Below are 26,399 nucleotides of genomic sequence, written 5' to 3' on the forward strand. Positions count from 1 at the left end.
GATAACTCTAATTTCACCCTGAGGTAGTGTCAAATTTTATGTAACTCTGGATTTCGGGCTTTGGAAGACGGGGCAGGTGAATATATTTTGTTATAACCCTAGTTGTTGTGTACTTCATGGTATCTTAACAATTAAAGACGTAACCATGGTAAACAGCAGTCACGATTACCTGAATAATGTTTAGACACAAGATGACACGGCTTTTTTACCGGTAGACACGGCCATGCTGACAGTGCATTGTGAATGGTATCGCCAGTAATGAGAGTTTGTATGTGTGAGATAATGTCGCGATAAACCTACTGACTTTGGAATCCTGTTGAACAACGTAGAGCTTGATCTAGACTGAGTATACCCGACACTCATGATAACTGATGACACACAAGTCGCTAGAATATTCGACCCCGGGTTCAAAAAGTGAGAACACACGCCTCTTTCAGATCCACTGACCCTAGTCAATAATGATGAAACGGTACCTATTCTTAGAAAATGACTATTTAAGTTCTACGTCAGCATAAAGGTTTCATTTGGAAAACAACTGCTGTGCTTGAAGGTAAGTGTTGTACATTTAGCTTTCTTAGTTCATTCAAACTGAGTGAAATATCGACCCATATTAATCAGTATAAGAAAACAAGGTATTTTATGCAGGAGTCGAAAGCCTTTGAGAATGCTTAGACGTCTCTGTAGACTATACGGATGAAATATTGCAGAGGCTGAGTTATATATGAAAGTTCATTTAGTGTACACATTGCTTGATTCAGTCAGGTAAATGAATCATTTAAAGCATCTTATATTGAATCATTTCAGTCATGTGGGAACTGTGGTTGTTCTGCATCGGTTGCCTGTCATTGTACCTGGTGCTATGGTTACTGCCTTGCTATATATGTAGAATCTTGATATTTGGAGTCTGTCTCTTAGGGCGTCGTAAGCTGGTGCTTCTTCTTCCAGTTTTGGTCCGATTAGTGTTTTGTTATTGTTTACAAGGGTTGTTTGGTCTGACTAGTGTTTTGTAAATGTTTAGAAGGGTTGTTTGGGTCTGACTAGTGTTTTGTAAATGTTTAGAAGGGTTGTATGGTCCCACTAGTGTTTTGTAAATGTTTAGAAGGGTTGTATGGTCCCACTAGTGTTTTGTAAATGTTTAGAAGGGTTGTATGGTCCCAATAGTGTTTTGTAAATGTTTAGAAGGGTTGTATGGTCCCACTAATGTTTTGTAAATGTTTAGAAGGGTTGTATGGTCCCAATAGTGTTTTGTAAATGTTTAGAAGGGTTGTATGGTCCCAATAGTGTTTTGTAAATGTTTAGAAGGGTTGTATGGTCCCAATAGTGTTTTGTAAATGTTTAGAAGGGTTGTATGGTCCCACTAGTGTTTTGTAAATGTTTAGAAGGGTTGTATGGTCCCACTAATGTTTTGTAAATGTTTAGAAGGGTTGTATGGTCCCAATAGTGTTTTGTAAATGTTTAGAAGGGTTGTATGGTCCCACTAATGTTTTGTAAATGTTTAGAAGGGTTGTATGGTCCCACTAGTGTTTTGTAAATGTTTAGAAGGGTTGTATGGTCCCACTAATGTTTTGTAAATGTTTAGAAGGGTTGTATGGTCCCAATAGTGTTTTGTAAATGTTTAGAAGGGTTGTATGGTCCCACTAGTGTTTTGTAAATGTTTAGAAGGGTTGTATGGTCCCACTAGTGTTTTGTAAATGTTTAGAAGGGTTGTATGGTCCGCTGGTCGGTGCTATGAATGCTGCACATTAGGTTTATTTTGTTGTTGCATTTACCAATATTGTGTTTAATGTGTTGAGAGAAAGTCGCATAATTCATGTACTGCTGACCCTGAATTCTGGTGTGGTTGATTAGGTTGTTTACTAATAATCGGATGGACACCTACACTGTGTATATGAGATTAACACCATATAAATTAAGGGGCCATTTTCACCAATCTTTTGGGGCTGTTTTTACTTTTGGACATTTTGGCATGGGTCTGTTTTACTCAATTTATTTAACAGATTTACTGATATTCTTCACTAAGTAGGATTACATATTGTTTATTTTTTGTATCAGCTGACAAATACATTTTAAATGAAGTAACAATATACGTGATGAAAATGGTGAGAAAAAACTGTAAAAAACTCAAATCGAATTCTATGTTTTCCTAAGTTTTTATGCCAGCAAAAAGTTGTGACAGTGAAATGTTTTACGGTCATTTGACGTTAACATAGACTGTAACATGTAATACGTAAATACACGCGATCCGCAAGTGTCAAAACAGTGGTGTCACCCTGGACGTGTGACTTTGTTCAAATATGCCTCTTGGTTGTGCAGCAGGGAATGGGTATCCGATATGTGAGGTGGGTGTGAAAACCATCAATTACCCCTAGTACTTGTAGGCAGCTTGGGTTGTATACTCCCCTCGGAGTCGAGAATGCTGACTGAAATGCATACGGTCAGGGAACAAATAAATGGTATTTGAGCAGATACTAGTATCTGGATAAGTGTAGTAAATAATAATGATGATGATGATGATGATGATCCTGCAGTCTGAAGAGTCCTTCACTTGGATGAAGTCAGCTGGCCCGAAAAGTGAAACATATCAAATAAATTAGGTCTAGTTGCCACAAACTGAATATTTGTATTGATAGGCTTGTAGGTCGGCGTTAGTATGTTTGACCAAATACTATCATCATGTATGAGATAACAGAGTGCTATCTTGTTTGTGATCGTGTAGGTAATTACAGGGACATGACAAGCAAGTGAGCCATATGGTATTGATTGTGGCATTTGTGTACCGGGTACTGTATAAACAATTCTTTGATAAGACAATTTGGCTTTATATCTACAGGAGGGTTATGATGATTGACTTTGTGTACCGGTATGTATAACGTGTATAATGGTTCGTGTGTGTAATAATCTATTGGTTGTACTACTAACAAACATGCTGACCTGCTTTGGACGGCATTAGGTTTTGGGGGAATACAAATAACATTTTAAAAGTTAACTATTCTGATTTTTATTGGTCTAAATATCGAAATTTGATACAAACCACTGATAAACTGGCCAGTAGGAGGGACACAGAAGGGACATGACCTGTAATAGCCACGGTGTAGCAACTGGTGGCCCCACGATCGAGCCTGGAAGTTGCAGCCTGGTTCGGCAAGGGTGGAAACTGGACTTTTATAGTCAGTTAACTCCCTTCCTTCATGAAGATGCTCTGTACTGGGCCTTTAGTTGATGGGGTGGTGGGGTAGCCAAGTGGTTATTGTGTTCAATATAATCGTGCCAAAGATCTGGGTTCGATTCTCCAATTGCTTACTGTTTGAAGCCAGTTCTTAGTGTCCTCCACTGTCGTGATATTATGACATGGGGCGTTGCTAAAACCTGACTTCATTATTATTATTATTATTATTATTATTATTATTATTATTACATTATTTATTATTATCATTATTTATTATTATCATTATTATTATTAATACATTATTTTTATCATTATTATCATTATTATTATTATTATTATTATTATAACCACTACTACTACTACTACTACTTCTACTACTACTACTACTACTACTACTACTACTACATTTATTACAGGTATAACTACTACTACTACTACATTTATTACAGGTACCTGTAAGGAAGAGTAAGTCATCAAGACCCAGTTCTAATCCAGAATTGCAGCGTCATTCATCCACCTTGCACCATGACAGACAGGCGGGGCTCATCGTTAAACAACCCAGATTACAGTCCCAAGAAAACCCTGATTCCAAACGGCGATGTTGAAGTCGTTGTCATATCTGAGCCCGACGCCAAGGCTCATTACCAAACATGGTACTCTCTGCCAACACTGCGATTTGTCAACGTGGTCCAGGCTGTTGTCTTGGTGGACGCGGTGCTGTCCATTATTCTGTGGTTGACAGGTAAACATGGGACGAAATGATTACATGCACATCAGCTTGCAGGGGTAGGGGACAGGTTGTCTAAGGCGCCACATGTGCAGAGTTGCCTCCCTTGGGCAATCTATGATCCTGTGATTGTGGGTTTGAATTAGATTTGATCATTACTTTCTCAGCACAATATTCTTGCACAGAAGTTTCACCAAAGTGGTAAACATGGTAAACATCTAAGACCTGTATCACTAAGGGGCCATTTTATGCCTTCTTACCACACTACTAAAGATCAAACGGCTCATATTTTCGTCACCACTCGCCCCTTTCTGTAACCTGCAAGCAGACTCATCCCTCTATCAATGAAGGTTATGTGCGAAAATACGACTACCGATAACCAATCAGAATGGGCATATGACTTCAAGTACTTCAGTCAAAGAATCCCTTAGGAATAACTTTGATTTTACATATATCTTGCATTTAAGAATATTCCCAAGATACAGTTAAATGTGTTCAATCATACTGTATGATACTGTAAGTACCGATGATTTTTCAATAACATCTGAAATGTATAGGATATATGGGGGAAATATATGTGAATCAGTAGGTAACGAGTTGGCAATTCTTTTAGCTATGCCCGTTTGCTCTTTGACGGAACCCAGTCACATAAATGGCCATGAGAGGGGCACGATTCGCTATTCTACTTGTCCTGGAATAACACGAGTTGGTCACACATTACCACTTTAATGGGATGCATCAAGTGAAACTGGATTGACCTTTGACTGCCCAATCTTAAGAGCCAATCAGATGGCAGCTTTCTAAGACAATTCAGTTTCATTTCTCTACCATCCCAATTCAAATTTAACACCAAAAAAACCTGCCCGGAGACAAGTATTCCTTTGATGGCTCCCCTTTCTGGTGTAGATGCCAGTGGTCTCAGAAACAACAGGGTGTTGAAAGTGGCCTCGACAATAGAATTGCAGGGCTTCAGCATTTGGAGATGTCGTTTTAGCTCTTTTTCAAGATACAGAAATCAGATATGCCTTCAATCTGAATGCTTCGCTCACTTGTACCAAAAATTTAGAACGTGTAGAAGCCTTGACCCTGATTGGCTGATTAGAAAGGTCACCTGAATTGACCTTCCGTGGAAATGTGCTCAGATCTTTATGCATTGAGGTGTCTGTCATACTGGAGTACAATCTGATTTGAATGAGATTGTAAAACATAATTGAATATTTTGTCAATATTGATTTGATTACATAAAAAGAATATTTTTCTTCAAACACAGCTTTATTGGAGTTTTTTTATCATGTTATGGGTTTTGACGGAAATTTTCATTTAATTTTTCAGGAGGAACATCTAGTTACTTTGTTGACAACATTCTGAGGTTTCATCTGAGGCAATCTGTGTTTGACCTCGCCATTATTGCCACTTGTAAAGCCTTGTTCCTGGTCCCATTCTACAGACTCCTAGAAGAATCATTTTATAATCAGATTCAGCACCCATTCCAGCAGAAATTCCGCAGAAATGCGCGAGTGTTTCACATATTGGTCGTGTTCCTCTCCTTTGCGTTCCTGGCGTTCTCGGCCACCAAAGGGGGACTGGTGCTGTACTCCATCTTGCAGGACCCCTCCTACCCTGGGATGCACTCCACGTACTATGCCCTCGTGGTCAGCGCCGCCTGTTTCAGCCTCCTGGAGTTCTTCATGTGTCTGTGGAGTTTTGTGGCGCTGCGGAAGCTGGAGTCTATCCGTGTCATGCACAGAGTCAACGCAAAGGGGGAGGAACTGGATGAAGAAGGGAAACCGATCGAGAAAGCTGTGGATCTTAAACGACTCATGACGTTAGCGAAACCGGTAGGTATCTATGTGGCTGTCATATGCCATGAATTGACCAGATCGTTGCATTGTTATATAGGATCAGTGATGAATTGTCATATATGTCATGGTACATTGAGCATCCACTTGGTGAATGGAATCTGAAGCATTATAACATAAGTCGTAGCAGGATCACTGTTCTAATGCATCCCTCTTTAGTTTTTATGCCACTCGCCGTCGGCTCAAATTTATCTTACCGACATGTTTTAAAATGGCATTTTAAAAAAATTATTACAAATTCAAAATTGATAGAAAACAGCTGTTCCATTGAGTGGGGGTTAGCTTGTGATATATCACAAGGCTTTCATTGAAAAGGGTCGGGTTTTTGCTTGGAAGCAGGGTATAAGGGATTTATTCTGCCTCTCAGAAATCCACCTGCAGCCTGCCTTGCTCATGGCGGGATATAAGAGATTTATTCCCCTGCTGAGAAATTTAATTCCCTCCAAGGCAGGATACATTGTATTTATCACGATCATGTTAACCAATCACATCTCATCATTCTGACATAAAATTAAGATAAATGGACTTATTATAATGATAATATCACTTTATGATATTACTAGTCATGCTGATCCTTAGACAAGAACGAGAATTATTTATGACAATTATAAGTCATGTGGTCAGTCATCACTTGCTGGTCTATGTTGCAGGAAGCGGGACTTCTTACTGTTGGGATTGTAGCTCTGCTGGGGTCCAGTGCGGCCAGCATGGTAGGACCCCTGTTCTTTGGGAAGGTGGTCGATGCTGCCCAGAAGAGTATGGGTAAGTAGGGCTGTGATGATTCACTGAAGCTTGCTGCATCATGACATTCCTGTGCCAGGATTTTAGCCAAAGCAAAGTGATGTTTGTTTGTTTGTTGTAGAATAGGTCTTCAGCAACCCATGCTTGCCGTAAAAGGCGACTATGCTTGTTGTAAAAGGTGATGACCGGGATCTGGTGGTCAGGCTCGCAGACTTGGTTGATGCATGTCATTGTATCCCAACTGGGTGGATCGATGCTCATGATGTCAACCACTGGATTGTCTAGTCCAGACTCAATTATTTACAGTCCTCCGTCATATAGCTGGAATAGTGCAGAGTTCAGTGGTAAACAACAAACAAATGATAACAGAATTGGGATGCTAGATTCTGTAGGAGTGTGTTGTTGTTTGCAGATGACCTCAACAGGACTGTGTTGATTCTGCTGGGGGTCTTCATAGGAGGAGCTATAGCCGGCATGATCAGGGCGTGGTTCTTTGTCCTGGCAGGGCAGAAACTGGTGGCCAGACTTAGGAAAGAGCTGTTTGGATCAGTTATTAGACAAGAAGTTGCGTTCTTTGATCAAAACAGGTGAATGAGTCTTCAGTTATTATGTTTGTATAAATCAAAGTGGTTCTTCTATCAACTGGAATGTATTTTGCCTTGCCTTTATTTTGTTATTTGGGATATTTTAGTTTTTTTCTTCAGAGAAGGGGCGGGTAGCCTAGTGGTTAAAGCGTTCGCTCGTCACGCCGAAGACCCGGGTTCGATTCCCAACATGGGTACAATGTGTGAAGCCCATTTCTGGCGTCCCCTGCCGGGATATTGCTGGAATATTGCTAAAAGCAGCGTAAAACCATACTCACTCACTCACTCTTCAGAGAAGAAAGTTAAATGTGCGAATCGTTTTGTTTGGTGTAGAATATTTGTACAGTTGTTTAAAGGATGTTTTGATATTTATATTGTCTAGTAGACATGTTTGTCATTGTGTGTTCTAATGTTACATAATCTCATAAAAGTTTTGGATGTTAGACAAAATACCCACATAACTGGAAAAGTGGTTCAGGCAAATGGCAGTTCCAACAAGATGTCATCATGTCATCTGTAAACAACTGTTATGTTTTACTGTTATTTATCTTAACACTGAACACCATAGAGATAATTAAAACAGGGCAATAAATAGAGGATATCATGTTCGTGTTAATGTCATACTATGTTTACGACACAAGCGTCTAAATACCGGAATTTAGGCATGAGTGTTATAAACAGAGTATGACATGAACACGAATATAATGTTCTATTTATTACCAGAAGATGTCTACATACAGAGACGAATTTTAGTGTTTACCTATAAGTACAGCAAGTCGCAACAGCAGTTGAACTACAACTTGTCATCAACAATCTTCAGCTGTGACATCGTTACTAGTGACACGTCATTCCGACCTCAAGTCACAATAAGATTCGAATGACGTCAACCATGCCGTTAGGATGATGGAAACAATACACTGTTGTCTCGTGACATGATATGATTTTTATGAACCCTGATATGTTTGCCCTTGTAGGTCATTAAACAGGACATTTTCTAGTCTGAGCCTGGATTTGGTCATTGAGTCCAAGACAGGAGCAGTGTCTGTGTTATCATGCTTGTCATTACCTTATAATACCAAACATACAACCTGCAAAAATAGTGTTGTTTTTATATGTATTTTGAACATACAAGTGACAATAAAAAAATTATACCCTTGATTTCTTAGAATTATCTTATTGAGTTATTTAGAAAATATAATCTGCTTCTATGGCACTGTAACCATGGTAACATGCTGGAGGAGCAAGACAATGTCAGAGAAACCTGTATTTGGTACATTTTCAATTATTATCATCATAAAAATCAATCATTGAATCATTGAATCCTTGACTGATTTCAGAACTGGAGAGTTGTGTAACCGACTTTCTTCTGACACTCAGGTGCTCCAGAACTGTCTGACAGTGAGTATGTCCTAATGTGTCGATTTGGCCAAGTGTTTTCTTTTTGGGTTTTATGGATTTTGATAGTGAAATCTTGATGTTTGATTTGGTAAGGTGATAATACGAAAATGGCGATATATTGTCAAATAACTTTTCCCTTGGCGGTATAGATAAAAATTGTCATTCTGATTTCTTTTTCTTCTTAATTTTTTATTTTTAAGTTCAGCCAAAAAAATGTAAGGTCTTATTCAAACATATGTCATTGGGAGCCGAGTGGTCTCAGGTGTTGCAACTCAGACATGCACCACACTTGCCTCCTGCCCGGACAGGAACCAATCAACCCCCATATGTCCTGACAGGGGCAAGAAATGCCCAGTCATCTGAGGCGCCACAATGCTCTGTACAGAAACCCCCATACGTGCCGACAGGGGCAAAATGGCCCAGTCATCTGAGGTGCCACAATGCTCTGTACAGAAACCCCCATATGTCGTGACAGGGGCAAAATGGCCCAGTCATCTGAGGCGCCACAATGCTCTGTACAGAAACCCCCACATGTTGTGACAGGGGCAAGAATGGCTCAGTTATCTGAGGTGCCTCAATTCTCTGTACAGAAACCCCCACATGTCGTGACAGGGGCAAAAATGGCCCAGTCATCTGAGGCGCCACAATGCTCTGTACAGAAACCCCCATATGTCGTGACAGGGGCAAAAATGGCCCAGTCATATGAGGTTCCATAATTTTCTGTTCGTACCTGTGTCCCTCAGGCGTGCCAGAAACCTGTTATGGTGGGTTCAAATCCAAGACCTGCCATGATTGTGATCCTGAATTTGTCAGCACCATACTCGGCTGGTGGCTTTCACTAAATTAGTGAACATCTACACGTTTTCTCCCACACTGGTTTGACACATGTGGATATAAATGAATATTGTTCAACATGTTCAAGCCAATAACTCAAGTGTCACATGACATCATTTGTTGCAGTAACATACTTTGCACATTGAAATTTCTATTCGAACCTTGAACAATAGGAAAAAATTATCTTTGAATTATATTTTGTATGATGATTATGTATGTTGAGCTGGTTTATCTAATCGTCTGTTTCAGGTGAATGTGTCCATGTTGTCGAGGTATTTGCTGCAGATCATTGGCTCGCTGGCTCTCATGTTTGTGTTGAACCCATCTCTCACAGGCGTCCTCCTGGCAGTGGTGCCGGTCGTGGCCATCGGCGCCGTCCAGTATGGTAAGTGCAGCAGAGTGGGAGTTGGGTGTCACTTTGTTTGTTTGTTTGTTTGTTTGTTTGTTTGTTTGTTTGTTAGTCAAAGGCTCGCATATTATATTTACAATATGGAAACATTCGACAAATAATCCCTGTATCCCTAGATAATGATTTATCATCCAAAAGTGGCTACTACGGAGACATTGCATGGGTGAGATCAAGCCTTATTTCCTAGGAGATACCACGACATCACAGTGCTTGCAGACCCTTGTGACATCATTATTACCATGACATCACAATCAAATTACATCACTAATCTATCTATCTAATCTGAAGCTGTTTAGCTGCACTTATTTCACACTCAAGACATTTACAAATTGTAAAAAGAGTGATGTTGGATAACAAAAAGAGTCTCCCCGATGTGCCTTTTGATATCAGATGAATCAACACTCATCGATAAAAGTTTAAAATTCCTTGACAAGCCTCAGAGTTTTAAACATGTATCGACTCTTGTTTAACTGTTGATATATTTGACAACAAAAGACACACGGGCGAGATTCTCTTTGTCTGTGTCAAGGATGATCAATTGACTATATTGGCGTTGTTTTGTCATGCAGGAAAGTACATGAAGAAGTTACGCAAAGACTTCCAGGATCGGTTAGCTGATGCAGGAACGCAAGCTGAGGAGGCGCTGTCCAGTCTGCGAACTGTCCGAATGTTCGTTGGAGAGCGGAAGGCTCTGGATGAGTATTCGGCCGAGATCAACAAGAGTTACAGAGTTGGCAAGAAGCTTGCACTTGGTCAAGGTAGATAGACAGAACCCAGTGTCGGATGCCAAATTGTTGAAATTAAGATATCCATTTCGTCAGTCTGCTCCTGTTTGAATGTAGACTCACAGTGATAATGTTTGAAGAGACATTTGTACATATCACTGTGTCACAGTGAAGATCGACCCGTGAAGATCCGGGGTAGAATATGTCTTCAGCAACCCATGCTTGCCATAGAAGGCGACAATGCTTGTCTTAAGAGGCGACTAAGGGGATCGGGTGGTCAGGCTCGCTAACTTGGTTGATGAATGTCATCGATCTCATTGCGTGGATTGATGCTCATGATGTCAATCATTGGATTGTCTGGTCCAGACACGATTATTTACAGACCACCGTCATAAAGCTGTAATATTGCTGAGTGAGGCGTTAAACAAAAAACAAACAAACAAACAGTGAAGATCAGGGTTAGAATTGGCCTTCAGCAACCCATGCTTGCCGTAAGAAATGTCTAAAGGGATCGGGTGGTCGGGTGGTCAGACTCGCTGATGTTTGTTTGTTTGTTGTAGAATAGGTCTTCAGCAATCCATGCTTGCCGTAAAAGGCGACTATGCTTGTTGTAAAAGGTGACGACCGGGATCTGGTGGTCAGGCTCGCTGACTTGGTTGATGCATGTCTTCATATCCCTTTGCGTAAATCAATGTTCTTGATGTCAATCACCCTATAGTCTGGTCAAGACTTGATTATTTACATGCTGGCGTCATATAGCTGGAATATTGCTGTGTGCTGCGTTAAACATCAAACAAACAAACAAACAAACAAAAGTCACTGTGACATTAGTTTTATCTGTTTGAGTACTTCACCTGTTTCTGTAGATAACTATAAGTCTCTTTTTGTTAGCTGTCTCAAATCTTGAGTTTTGGCTTAGTGGTCTTTCTGTTAATGAGTGACATCATTTCTAAATATACACACTGTGTTCCAGGCACGTTTGAAGGTGTTATTGGGATTGTGGCCCAGGCCGCGGTAGTCACAGTGCTGTGGTACGGGGGCAAGCTGGTGTACGAAAACTCACAAGACACTACACAAGGGATCACTCCAGGCATTCTCACTTGTAAGTACAACCTAGCAATAGTCAGGGTTGGGTATCTGGTTACAGACCTCTCTTGGAATGTTCCCTGTGAGCAGACGTCAATTGTCAATGAGCAGAAGTTGAATACAAGGTGAGGTGAAATGGTGTTTAACGTCACATCCAAGATTATTGCACTTATATAGTGATTCCCTAATATGCCAATTTTATAGTGCTAGCCCACCTAGATACTATGCCATAGTTTAACATGAATACCCCATTCAGACATGGTATACTGACTCCAAACCTACCAGCGCCAGGCAGGGTAACAACAAGTACTGGCTTTTCACGACTTTTGGTATGACACGGAGGGGTTCAAACCCCAGACCTTCCACACTTTGGGCAGACTCTCTACCACTAGACCATGGAGTCTGTAGTTGAATACAATGTTGACTTGGCTGATGTGATGTTCCCAATGGCAGGATGTTTTGCTCATGCCGTCAACCACTAGTTTGCCAGTCTCAGACTTGATTATTTACAGTCATATAATATAGCTGTGATATTGTTGTCCAAAGCATAACATAAGTTCCATTGGTTTTGGTTTCATTTTGTCGTGACCTTTCCAGCAAGGTCAGGATACCATTTTTCACCATTATGCTTCAAATTCCTCCCAGCTCCATATGAAGGTTACTGAGTTTCTCTTGCAGCCTTCTTGTTGTACACGTTACAAGTTGCCATGGCGTTTGCACTCCTATCCTCCCTGTACGGAGACTTCATGCAGGTGAGATGTTCATTAAAATAATTTGAATTTGAATTGGAGTTTTTAAGTTGAACTCCATTTACAAATAATATTTACTCAAACGCCACCTTCTCCTTATGTTAACCCGATGGCGGCAACATTGGTCACGGAGAGTAGTTTGATGGGTGACTACGTTCAACAACGTGATTTCTCAGAGTTTCTAGGGCTTTATCCCTGCACCTTGTGCTGTCCTTATACTAGGCAAGTGACTTTGTTTGAAATATGCTTTTGTTCACCCAGCAGTGAATGGGTACCCGGTAGGATGAGATGTGAATGTGACTGTTAACCATCTAGTGTCTCACAGGCAGATTCTCTGGGGAGTATACAATTCAAGCTGCCTGTGAGGCGCTAGGCAGTTAAGTGCCACTTTACCATCTCAATCCACCCGGTACCCGTTCACTGCTGGGTGAACAGAGTTGTGTACCATAAATGATGCATGTTGAATTAAGTGTATAACAATATAAATATAACGCTTGATAAAGTGCAGGGGGCACGGGTGGCCCAGTCGTCTAAGGCGCTGTGCAGAGTTGCGTGCCTTGGGCACGCCAGAAACCTATGATTGTGGGTTCGAATCCCGGTTCACCCCAATTATGTTTCTAGGTTTGTCAGCACCATACCCGTGCTCGTGGGTTTCACCGAAGTGGTAAACATCTGAGACGTGCATCACTTCGGGCTTTCCTCCCACATTAAGCTGACACGCCGTGATATAACTGGAATGCTGTTAAAAGCGGCGTTAAACCCAACTCACTCACACTCACTGATAAAGTGCACGACTCAACTCTGAATGACGAATAACTTACACAAATACTATATAAATTCAGTTATGGTGTTATGACGTTGTGACATTATTGTCCAGGCGGTTGGTGCCTCAGCAAGAATCTTCAAGTTGATGGATCGTCTCCCTGAAGTCCCATACGAGGGGGGAGCAGTGCCCTTGACCTTCGATGGAGGTGAGGCCTAGGCGATTAACCATCTTTGATTGGAATTTTGATTTGATATATTGGATATGATTTGAAACTCTTGATCTGCCAATCAAATTCAAGTATTCTCAGTGGTAGATATGAGATTAATTGTCTCTGGGTCTTGTTTCGTATCATAAATAATTGTTTTATTTATATTTGTTTGGTTGATTCTTGATAGTAAAAATGTGGTATATGACATGTGTTTTTTGTTTCAGAGGTTGAGTTTGATTGTGTGCACTTCACCTACCCGTCTCGAGCTGACACTCCGGTCCTAAAGGTACGGACAAGACTTGGTTATGTTCATTAGCATAGTGTCATAGCGCACAGTTGGATAAGATAAGTTGGTTTAACTGTTAACCTTATAGTGCCTCACGGGTAGCGGGGGCGGTCGGGTAGCCTAGTGGCTAAAGCGTTCGCTCGTCACGCCGAAGACACGGGTTCGATTCCCGACATGGGTACAATGTGTGAAGGCCATTTCTGGTGTCCCCCATCGTAATATTGCTGGAATATTGCTAAAAGCGGCATAAAACCATACTCACTCACTCACTCACTCACTCACTCACAGGAAGCGTGTGTGTATACTCCCCAGGGAGCAGAGAATTATAATGGAGTACACACCCTATCATCTCCTCAACCTACCATGCGGCTGTACATCTGGGTCTGCTCTCGCCTGGATACAGTGTGGTACCCGGTCTTGGTCCTCTCAATCAGTATATTGATGTATTGATAAGTCAGCATTGAACTAAGCTCAATATTAGTTTCATTTATGATGAACTGGGAGGTGGTTACTGCAGAATAAAGCAACATGTTTTCAAGGAAGAGAATTTATGGATGTCAACTTCTATATTATGAGAAACACGACGTTTGGGAGTATATGCTCACTCCTTCCTCCATTCACCTGATGAAGGAGGTATATACTCCGAAACGTCTTCCTCATAATAAAGGAGTTGACATCCATAAATTCTCTTCCTTATGTGTATCACTTCTAAATGCCTTTCAAAGACTCAACATTCTTTCACATCTTAATGATATGGTATAACTGGTGATCTTTTCCACAGGAGTTGTCTTTCAAAGTTCATACCGGCCAGATGGTGGCGCTAGTAGGACCGTCAGGGGGAGGTAAATCTACCATCGTCAGTCTCATTGAACGCTTCTATGATCCAGACAGTGGCAGGATATTACTGGGTAAGTCTAGAAGCCCCCTGCCAATCACATTCAGGTTAGATTCTGGTGTTTGTGGCCTGCACTAGTGGAAAGCATAAGTAGAAAATGCCTACAGAACCAGCAATATGATGCTCAGTCATTCATCGATCCGTCATCACCATATTGTGGATTCTCTGGATCATTTCTGGTGTTGTTGACGTCACAGGTCCTCGAGAATGGAGGTCGTCTTCAAGACTCCCCCTGCCACGCTTAAACTCAGCTGCCTGCCTCTTTACGGTGGCATAGGAAGTGGCATCCTTCCCTAGTGTTGTACTCATATCTTGATGGATGGCTTTTGGTGTTATTAAAACCTTTTTGTCCATTTCCAAAAGGTCACAGACCCCTGTTTATTTTACTGACTTGTCACGGTGAAACAATTTGCTCACCTGACCCAAGTTTCTGTGGATATACCTCCATGACATCATGTAATATGCACAGCAAAAGATTTCACTATTACACAATTCCTTCTATGTGAGGCTAAGAACTTTTCAGACCCTTGAAGATCCGAGTTAGAATAGGTCTTCAGCAACCCATGCTTGCTGTAAGAGGCGACTATGCTTGTTGTAAGAGGCGACTAACGGGATCGGATGGTCAGGCTTGTTGACTTGGTTGATGCATGTCATCGATCCCAATTGCATGGATCGATGCTCATGAAGTCAGTCACTGGATTGTCTGGTCGGGACTCAATCATTTACAGACTGCCATCATATAGCTGGAATATTGCTGAGTGCTGCGTTTAACAACATACAAACAAACAGAACTTCTCAATCAACCCTCCCACATATGCCCCTTGTTTTCAGGGATCTAGAAAAGTGAAAGTGAATGTTTGCTTTATTTCATCAATCTGACAATGCTGTTCCAGGAGGCCATGACCTGAAGACACTTGACCCCTCCTGGTTCCGCCGCAAGATGGCGATGGTCAGCCAAGAGCCCACACTGTTTGCCTCCTCTATCCGAGAAAACATCGCCTACGGTAAAGTGGCGTCAGACCAGGAGGTAAGTTGCCTGTGACAAGAAGACATGGTCAATTCCTCCATCGCCCATGAATACATATGGCCGCTGTGAAGAAGTGATGCATGGTTAGTTTTCGAAAGGTTTTGTTTTGTTTGTTTCTTGTTTGATGCCGCAATCAGCAATATTCCAGCTATTTAACGGCGGTCTGTAAATAATTAAGTGTGAACCAGACCATTTAGTGCAGGCATTTTTATGATAAACTTATCCATGGCTAGAATAGATTATTATAGTGTGTCTAGCATGAATATACAGGCATGTACTTTTGGTAAGCAATAATACATCAGTCAACTTCACTTCAAAATGAAATATATGTTTGTTTACATTTTTAAAACCAGCTTTCAACTCACATGCAGTGTATTTGACGAATTCTGCTGCATATAATGCAAAATTCTGCACGAGTTCCTTACAAAATGTTATTTTCTGCAAGATAGGTAGATTTCTGCACCCAGTGGGCATTTCTGCAAATATTCTGCAGAATCACGGAATTTGAGAATTCAAGAATATGAGTAGCTAATCTTGAACTTGAGTATTGCTTGTTATGTTTATCACTACATGTGACCCCTGAGATGGCTGACCTTTGCACAATGCAAAAGTCAACCCTGTTCTTGCCATTATGATAGAATGGAGATGAATATACTGTGTTTTTGAAATTTGTAGTAGTCTCACTATATATTTGATACCTTTTATTGCAAGCACTAAAAAGCACCACATTAAAATGAGAGAGTCTGAATGTGGATATGGACACAAAGGTCCTTGTGTCGTTGCTATCCTATTATCCCTATAATACCTGTACACAATGTCAGACACCCTGTAAAGCACCACTGACCTTGTATCACTGTTTGTAAAGTGAAATCACAAATCAACTTCATATCTACCTTGTCTGGGGCGATTATTCTAGCGACTCCAAAACATGACACATCCCAATTATTTATTGCTAGGGGCGGTTGGGTAGCCTAGTGATTAAAGCGTTCGCTTGTCACGCAGAAGACCCGGGTTCGATTCCCACCATGGGTACAGTGTGTGAAGCCCATTTTTGGTGTCCCCTGCCGTGATATTGCTGGACTATTGCTAAAAGCGGCATAAAACCATACTCACTCACTCACTTTATTGCTATGAAATAATATCGACCGAAATCCGTTGACTCACCACTTTGAACCCAACTGGGCCCAAATATCCGTACAGAATGGGTGTGTCGGAAAGCAGCCCTCTGATTGGTTTCTGTAAACTTGTCTGCTAAGCCAACAAAGCTGCTTTCCAACAAATCATATAGTGCATTTCTGACACTCTTGATATTAATTTATCTAGGAGTATTGAAGCAACGAGTTTTACGACACAAGGACCTGTGTTTGGGCAGTGGTGGCCAAGTGTGTTGTGTATGGTACCTAGACGTTCATGCTTGACATCACAGAATCATTGTGTTGATCCCAGGTTGAAGAAGCTGCCAAGCAGGCCAACGCCCACGAGTTCATCATGTCATTTGAAGACGGCTACACCACCAAGGTGGGAGAGAGGGGCGTGAGGCTGTCCGGGGGGCAGAAACAGAGGATAGCCATCGCCAGAGCCCTCATCATGGACCCGGTCATCCTGCTGCTGGACGAGGTGGGTCTGCTCCACATCATCCATCACGCTCTTCCCAGTAACATCCTCATTATTGTCAACTGGCTTCTTCCTCACTGTCGTATAGCCCTGTGAAGATTTAGGGACCGCTATGACTGTCTTATTCTTTCTTAAAGTATGGTTGTCTGAGTGCTACGACAGTCGTAAGTCTATTATAAAGTATGGGAGTCACAATTGTCTCAGACCTACCACAATCGTAAGTCTATTATAAAGTATGGGAGTTACGATTGTCTCAGCACTACGACAGTCGTAAGTCTATTATAAAGTATGGGAGTAATGATCATATTAGCACTACGACAGTCGTAAGTCTATTATAAAGTATGGGAGTTACGATTGTCTCAGCACTACGACAGTCGTAAGTCTATTATAAAGTATGGGAGTTACGATTGTCTCAGCACTACGACAGTCGTAAGTCTATTATAAAGTATGGGAGTAATGATCATATTAGCACTACGACAGTCGTAAGTCTATTATAAAGTATGGGAGTTACGATTGTCTCTGCACAACGACAGTCGTAAGTCTATTATAAAGTATGGGAGTTACGATTGTCTCAGCACTACGACAGTCGTAAGTCTATTATAAAGTATGGGAGTAATGATCATATTAGCACTACGACAGTCGTAAGTCTATTATAAAGTATGGGAGTTACGATTGTCTCAGCACTACGACAGTCGTAAGTCTATTATAAAGCATGGGAGTTGTGATCGTATTAGCAGTACAACTGTTGTAAGGCTGCGTCAAAGCATGGGAGTTACGGTGCTTGTGCTATGTCATAAGTCTAATTAAAGTATGAGAGTCTTAACACTACAACTGTTATAAGTCTTCGTTATAGTATGGGAACTCTGATTGTCTTACCACTAAGATCTCTTTGTGGAATGGCACCCAGGGTCAGAATAGGTCCCCAGTACCTCATACATGTGGTAACAGGACACAGACAGATTGTCATTGGTGTGCCTGGTCTGGACTCATTAGTTACAATCAGTCAAAATTAGTCTTCTGAAAACAATTCCAGCTTTAATCTACTTTCAAATTTTCCGGCTTACGTATGAGCGAACAAATCTGAAGACGGAGGAAGGAAAACTAATGCTACCAATGTTTGATCTGGTTCACACCAATACAACTGAAGTTCTGATAATATCACCACTTGATACAATCTTTGATGAGATTGCTAATATCTTCTCAAACCATCTATGAGGTATTGTGTCCTGGGTATTTATCACGATACAGTGGTCACTAGCAGGTACAGCGATGTGTTACCGTGGTAACAACAATCGTCTTGTACATTCATGTCAGACATGATAGTCGTCAGCCATTGTTTACCCAGCATCCCCTTCACAGGGAGCAGTCATTATGTTACAACAAACCTGTAGTGATCCTGTAAGTAATTTCATCTCCACCCTGATGCGAGTTGTTTCGGCATCTGTACATGTTTGTCGCCTTCCAGGCCACCAGTGCTCTAGATGCAGAGAGTGAACACCTGGTCCAGGAGGCTATAGACCGCGCCATGAAGGGAAGAACAGTCATCGTCATCGCTCACAGACTCTCAACTGTCAGAAATGCCACACAGGTATGTAATTCTTCAGCTAATGATTGAGCTCATCTTGGATTAATAAAGGCAGAATTCCAGGTGATCATTATAGTGGGGAGTGAGAATTGTTCCTCTCTTCCAGTACACCCTTGCCCTACTGTAGACAGCGTTCCTCTATCCCAGTACACCCTTGCCCTACTGTAGACAGCGTTCCTCTATCCCAGTACACCCTTGCCCTACTGTAGACAGCGTTCCTCTATTCCAGTACACCCTTGCCCTTCTGTAGACAGCGTTCCTCTATTCCAGTACACCCTTGCCCTACTGTAGACAGCGTTCCTCTATCCCAGTACACCCTTGCCCTTCTGTAGACAGCGTTCCTCTATTCCAGTACACCCTTGCCCTACTGTAGACAGTGTTCCTCTATTCCAGTCTACCCTTGCCCTACTGTAGACAGCGTTCCTCTATCCCTGTACACCCTTGCCCTTCTGTAGACAGCGTTCCTCTATCCCAGTACACCCTTGCCCTTCTGTAGACAGCGTTCCTCTATTCCAGTACAGCCTTGCCCTACTGTAGACAGTGTTCCTCTATTCGAGTACACCCTTGCCCTACTGTAGACAGCGTTCCTCTGTTCCAGTACACCCTTGCCCTACTGTAGACAGCGTTCCTCTATTCCAGTACACCCTTGCCCTACCATAGACAGCGTTCCTCTGTCCCAGTACACCCTTGCCCTTCTGTAGACAGCGTTCCTCTATCCCTGTATACCCTTGCCCTACTATAGACAGCGTTCCTCTATTCCAGTACACTCTTGCCCTACTATAGACAGCGTTCCTCTATTCCAGTACACTCTTGCCCTTCTGTAGACAGCGTTCCTCTATTCCAGTACACCCTTGCCCTACTGTAGACAGTGTTCCTCTATTCGAGTACACCCTTGCCCTACTGTAGACAGCGTTCCTCTGTTCCAGTACACCCTTGCCCTACTGTAGACAGCGTTCCTCTATTCCAGTACACCCTTGCCCTACCATAGACAGCGTTCCTCTGTCCCAGTACACCCTTGCCCTTCTGTAGACAGCGTTCCTCTATCCCTGTATACCCTTGCCCTACTATAGACAGCGTTCCTCTATTCCAGTACACTCTTGCCCTACTATAGACAGCGTTCCTCTATTCCAGTACACTCTTGCCCTACTATAGACAGCGTTCCTCTATTCCAGTACACTCTTGCCCTACTATAGACAGCGTTCCTCTATTCCAGTACACTCTTGCCCTACTATAGACAGCGTTCCTCTATTCCAGTACACTCTTGCCCTACTATAGACAGTGTTCCTCTATTCCAGTACACTCTTGCCCTACTATAGACAGCGTTCCTCTATTCCAGTACACTCTTGCCCTACTATAGACAGCGTTCCTCTATTCCAGTACACCCTTGCCCTACTATAGACAGCGTTCCTCTTTTCCAGTACACTCTTGTCCTTCTGTAGACAGCATTCCTCTGTTCCTGTACACCCTTGCCCTACTGTAGACAGCGTTCCTCTATCCCAGTACACCCTTGCCCTACTGTAGACAGCGTTGCTCTATTCCAGTACACACTTGCCCTACTGTAGACAGCGTTCCTCTATTCCAGTACACCCTGCCCTTCTGTAGACAGCGTTCCTCTATTCCAGTACACCCTGCCCTACCGTAGACAGCGTTCCTCTATTCCAGTCTACCCTTGCCCTTCTGTAGACAGCGTTCCTTTTCCTGTATACCCTTGACCTACTGTAGACAGCGTTGCTCTTGCCCTACTGTAGACAGCGTTCCTCTGTTCCAGGTGGTTGTGATTGACAAAGGCCACATAGCTGAGCGAGGAACTCATGATGAACTCCTGGAGAAAGATGGCGTCTACAAGCGTCTTGTCCTGCGACAGCTGATGGCGGCCGACATGCCGGGACAAACGGTGGAGGCTGACACACCGAGTGAAGCGAACAACGCTGGTGAAGGAGTCTCAGGGACGGCTGTAACAGTTTAATTGTGAACACATTGTCAATCCTTCACAGGTTTTTGTACAGTACGTTCCTCCATCACTTGGGGTGAAATGATACATCGGTAGGCCGGTGCATTGCGAGTTTTCATGTGACGATAAGATTCACGATACGTTTTTTTTGTATTGGTACAACACGATACACTTGTTGAAATAAATTACTTACTACTTGTTTAATTATCCCTGACGTTTTTGTCAATCAGATATCACAAAATGTGTTATGATTAGCGTTTCAAGTTCATTACTGAAAATAGCTGCGGCAAACATGTGGCTAACAGCTAGATTTTCCTTTTGAACCTGCTCTGAAATATTTATTTTCCAGAAGTTTCCATGCAATTTGATGTAAATATGAGTATCGCAATTCATATCGTATCATGACCGATGTATCATGATAAATATTGTATCGTGACCTTTGTATTGTGATATGTATCGTATCGTGACCTTGTTGTGTCGTTTCACCCCAATCCATTACCCATCAAGGTGTATGGCCACTTGCAGTGTGGGAGTCAAGCAATGAAGTGAGACCTTCTTAAAAACTCATGGAAGTCAAACAGAGCTGGGATGAGTCCAAATTTACTACCCGGGTACCCACCCTCCTATTACCCGACCCTACCCAGGTACCCTCTGTAGGTTTCAAGAGATAGGTACAAAATGTCTGATTGTGAAGAGTTTGAATGTAGTCCTGGACAAAATGTATTTTGTTACACATAAAACGATCTGGTCATGCATGACTGAAGTTTTATCTTTATTCAAACATGTAATAGTCAGAAGGAATGGGTGAATAGTCAGAACGAAATGCCAACATTAGTGATTTGTAGTGTAACCATATAGTTCTAGATCATTTTTGTCATTAAACAATATATCACGTGACTAACCACAGGTCCGGGTAGTCCTGTGGGTACCTGGGTCCTTCTCAGTACCAACCTGACCATAGTTACCCATCCTAGCCCTAAAGTCAAATGTGCCCATTTCTGGTGTCCCCCGCCGTGATATTGCTGGAATATTGCTTAAAGTGGCGTTAAATCATACTCACTCACTCACTAAAGTCAAATGTGCCTTACTCATGACTTTGTGCAAACCCTACCATGGCCTGATATTGAAGCAGATCTCCGAACTCGATCGCTGCAAGGTTGCAGCATGCGTTGCTCAAGAAATATTGCTGTTTGTGGGAATCTGAGGCTATGGCTTGATATGGTAGTTTAAATAAAGCGACCACACTGCGAGTCGGACGTATGGCTTCACGGGTCATGGGGAGCATAGTCCATCAAGTACAGACGCTGCTGTGAAGGCCAGCTTGGACTGTGATATTATCTTACACTGGGCTTACAGATTCTTTTGGCAACATTGATTTCGTAGTGTTGTCATTTTGACAGATAAATGGTATATTTTGAGATTCTATCATATTTGTCAATAGAGATGTTCTGTAACAAGTGTCATATTTGGATAACACTTTCTTTGTTATGTACAGATTCTAGTCTTTTTCGGGTTGAGTCCCATCCGGGATTCGAACCCACACTCCCAGATTGAGGCACCTAGCCGCCAGCACCCAAAGGCAGCGATCTAACCCACTCAGCCACCGAGGCTTCCACTAAATGAAAGTCTGACAACTGGTAGTCAAGATCACGTACTTTGTACCAGAACCTGTACTTTACTAAGCAAGTGTTATCCCAAATATAACATTAGTTACATTAGACCACTTTCTAAATGACATTGTGTATTCAGAGATGTTCTGTATGTATAGATTGAAGTTGTGTAAGACTGGTATTTTGATAGTGTTATCATCGTGACAGATACAACTCAATTTTGAGATTCTATTATATCTGTCAATAGTGATGTGCTGTATATAGATTGAAGTTGTGTTTGAGTGTTATTTTTATACTATCACGCCATTTCGATGCCCTGTGCAATAACTGTGCATCCATTTTGTCCATTGTGGTTCATCAGATTACCATGCACTGTTATCTTGGACAACATCACACTTGTTCCAGATTTCTATTTCTATTGATTTTATGTCTCACAGGTGTAGCCATGCTTTTGTTTGCATGGGAAATCCTGTGTACGGTGAATCCTGGTTCCACAATGTATAGAATTCTTGTGTATATCATGCACATGAGATACGGGTAGAGAGATACTATTACTTGCACAACTGGTTATAGATAGTTGACTGTGAAGAGGACTTCTGTTGAAAATCTGAAGATTTTATTGTATAATGACAGCCACAGTACAGGATCTATTTCTGTAATAGAGATAGTTTTCTTTGAATAATGAACAATGACAACTATAATTTATTTACACGGTTAACAAATTGTATGTATTGTTTTAAATACATGCAGACATTCCCTATCATAATCATCCAGAAAGCAGGAATTCCTGATTAACAGGGTCCAGACTAGGAAGGTTTCACTGTACTCACATCCTTCACTGTGGGAGGGATTGGTCCATAGCCATTATCCAGGTTCCCACTTCACTGTGATTTGGGTAGTTAATCATTGTTGTTTTTTGTGTGTCTATATATTTGTGTGTATGTCTGTGTGTTTGTATGTCTGCGTGTCTGGCTGTGTTTGTGTGTCTGGTTGTGTCTCCCTTTGTGTGTAACCGTGTCTGTGTGTGTGACTGTGTGTGCATTGGGTTTTACATACAAACAGCTTGTAGGGCTTAACATGTGATGGTTGTGTAGATATATGAATCAATTTGTAAATAAGAAAGTGAGTGCTCAAGATTGTTTGTATGTTTGACTTAAATCACTGAAATCCATGACACGACATTTTGTCTCCTCCACCAATGGCATGAACGTGTTTAACTTGTCAGTCAGGTTTACGTGTTCTTTGTCTCACTACAGAACAAATCCATGTTGGTTTTTTCACTTTTTTGTATAGTATTTATTACTATTTGTGTTACTTATTACATTTAGGATGTACTTGCCCCAGACCAGTGAACATAAGCTCGTTTCTGACCTGACCTTTCTTCAGCCACATCACAAGAGTTGTTTTAGAGCTGTTACATTTTAACAGTAATAGTTAGTTTGAGATAAAAAACTAATTGGTTATTAACAATCTGCAGATATTTACAAAACGTAAGTGACCTACCAAATATATGATTTTCGTAAATATACAATTATGGTATTGCTCAGAGTATTTTATTTTTAAATGACAAGTCGAACAGTAACATTATGTAGCAATTCAATTTGAAAGGATTTTTTTTTAAACATGTATTTTTAAAATAATTTAACAAACTATGTTTTGGGTCAGCGGGTAAACCATATAATTACTCTTTTAGTAATACTGGACCTTTTTCTGTGTTTTTTATTATCAGGTGTAGGACCAGTATTGAACACATGCATGGCCAAACACATTGGCATGATTGATCATATTTTCTCCAATATTTTACATTTTTATTATTAAGCAACTTAAAAGTTGTTGTTTTTTCATGTGATTACAAAGATTTGGGCATTATTCCAGTCAGAGAAAAGGCTGTTCCTGTAGCCCATCATTTAAAAATTACTTCTGGGTGTTGTTTTTGTCCAGTTCTTGAAGTAGAATAGCAACTTACTAGCACTGCTGGGGTTTGCACAGTGCACGAAACCGATGTTAGTTTTGTGGTTGTGTAAGATCAGACATCAGTCCATTGCTTACCTAAATTATAAAATTAAAATTCCAAAAAGAATTATGGACCACCCAGTTCTTTTAGATTACTTTAATTAATCCATTAGGCCATGACAGATTAACTATAGTAATACGAAAGAATCGAGTGGTCCTTAATTTGTTTTAGTAGTATAGATCTGGTATTTATACAGCATTATGCAAGTTTGGAAGTACTCCCATGATTGAATGTAGCAGTGTTTGGCATACCAGAAGTCTAGAGTATGCAAGTTTGGGAATGAACCGGTTTTGTGCCTTGTGAAATACCATATTTGACGTAATAAGCGCCCTGCTCTAATAAGCGCCCGCGGCGATTTTTGCTAATATATTGGCTAATGAACAATCTCAATTAGCAACCCTTTCAATTGATCTTATTTATTTGTGTATAATACTCACTCGTGTGTTATATGCACCTTTAATTATGGGCAATTAAATTCTGGCAAATATATCTGTTGTGTATAATACGCACGACTTTTCTTTCGTATCATTTCCGGCTGTCAGCATAAACCACGAAATTTATGATCTTTCAACTCTGTTTTTTTTTTCTCACCAAAATTATATCCTATTAAGAGCCCCCTATTTCTAATTTTGAGCGCACCCTAGGTGCTTATTACGTCGAATATGGTAGTCTAGTCCTGACTGTTATATTGCCCTGCTTGGGTATATTTCTGTGCTCCAATATTGGTACATGAGTGTATCCAGAAATGTCCCAAATTACATATCTGTCATACCTGTTCCAACAATGACTGCAACAGCACTGTTAGCATGTAGGTTTACACTTTTTTTAAGGGGCCTCAACCCGATTTGTAAAGAGAAAACAGAAAGTTTTATACCTGATTTTTTCATTTATTCTTGTAATCATCAAAACGGCAGAGAAATAACCTTAGGGAGCAACCAGTTTGATTTGATGGTGGAGACAGAGGTGCTTGCAGGAGGATTTTATCTAAGACATCAATGAAGCCCCTGTTTTACTGGGGGAAAATTACATACCTGTTATGGCTCATATTGTAGGAAATGTGGCATGTATTTAAATATCGAGAAGTCAAATTTGAAATAACAGCAGCTCTTATTTTGTGTTGGAAAAAAATAATTGAGTTCCTAAATATGAAAAACAGAAATGCTGATCATGCTGATCTCAAACCAAAATTTGAGATGTCCCTCGAAAATCAAATGACTGCTCCCTTAATCCTATTCTGTTGTCCATATGACAGCCATGATACTTTATGCAAACCAATGTTGTTTTTTGTCATTGTGTGTTTTATAAGTGAGTTTTGTGACACATATTAGCCTGCCATATTCAAACATATTACCAGAATACCCGTGGGATCCATACAGTTTCTAAGAGTCCATGATCTGTAAAGGTATTCCACTTAATTTGGACTAGCGTTTAATTCAAACATTTGAATTCTTCATTGGAATATAAACATGATTGAACTAGAAAGGAATGAAATCTAAGTCATTGTAATTAAAATTTGGTTTTCAAAACATGTGGAGGAATGCTTTTGTGGCAATTTAATTAGAATCACTATATTCAATATGACACTGAGATAGTTACAATGACTTTTCAGGTTTTTAGACCTGACATTTCATGTCAACTTCAAGATACAGAATATGCATTCAGGGAAGAAATAAATGTGTTAAATATTGTTTTCTTGCATTGTTTGTTTTCTTGCATCGTACCTACCTGTGCTCCCCAAACTGTTTTTGTTGTTGGTATTGAAGTACGTGGTCAAGTGGACAGTGCCTCTGCCATGCAGGTTGGTGGTTCGATCTCTGACCGCATCATTCCAAAAGACGTTAAAACATGGTACTTTTTGTTACCCTGCCTGGTGCACGGCATTCAGGGGTTAAAACAAGGACTGGCCAGCTCAGAGTAAGTTAAACTGCTGCATGGTTTCTCAGGGGGCTAGCACTATAAAACCAGCACTCACACTGCTATATAAGTGCAATAATCTTGAAAGTGATGTTACACACTATTTCACCTCACCCGTTAGCTTTAGACATTTCAGGCGCAAAGTTGACAGAGTATATACAATCGAGTTTCTTAATAAGTTGTGTCTGGAACAAACCATGGCTCAAAGGCAATTTCAACAAATCTTGAAATGCAAATCCTTCTCCAGACAA

At 41.0% G+C, this 26,399-nt stretch overlaps 1 protein-coding gene across 2 annotated transcripts; it reads left to right on the top strand.

Annotated features, from left to right (window-relative positions):
- Positions 1-5: 5 nt before the first annotated feature.
- Positions 6-25,924, top strand: LOC124119407 (ABC transporter B family member 1-like). 2 transcript variants are annotated; one of them, XM_048401091.1, is made up of 17 exons: positions 6-76; positions 3,616-3,908; positions 5,226-5,731; positions 6,403-6,514; positions 6,906-7,080; positions 8,415-8,475; positions 9,559-9,694; positions 10,288-10,476; positions 11,417-11,545; positions 12,208-12,281; positions 13,156-13,249; positions 13,477-13,538; positions 14,320-14,446; positions 15,327-15,460; positions 16,907-17,077; positions 18,540-18,662; positions 20,428-25,924. In XM_048401091.1, the coding sequence occupies exons 2-17, from the start codon at positions 3,692-3,694 to the stop codon at positions 20,623-20,625; spliced, it is 2,508 nt and encodes an 835-aa protein (XP_048257048.1). In that variant the 5' UTR covers positions 6-76; positions 3,616-3,691; the 3' UTR covers positions 20,626-25,924. The 2 variants fall into 2 exon arrangements, with proteins under 2 accessions (XP_048257048.1, XP_046337854.2); XM_046481898.2 differs by lacking the exon at positions 6-76 and adding an exon at positions 412-550.
- Positions 25,925-26,399: the final 475 nt, after the last annotated feature.

This window comes from Haliotis rufescens, unplaced genomic scaffold (assembly GCF_023055435.1).
Source record: "Haliotis rufescens isolate VD_foot unplaced genomic scaffold, xgHalRufe1.0.p SCAF_21, whole genome shotgun sequence".
Lineage (NCBI taxonomy): Eukaryota > Metazoa > Mollusca > Gastropoda > Lepetellida > Haliotidae > Haliotis > Haliotis rufescens.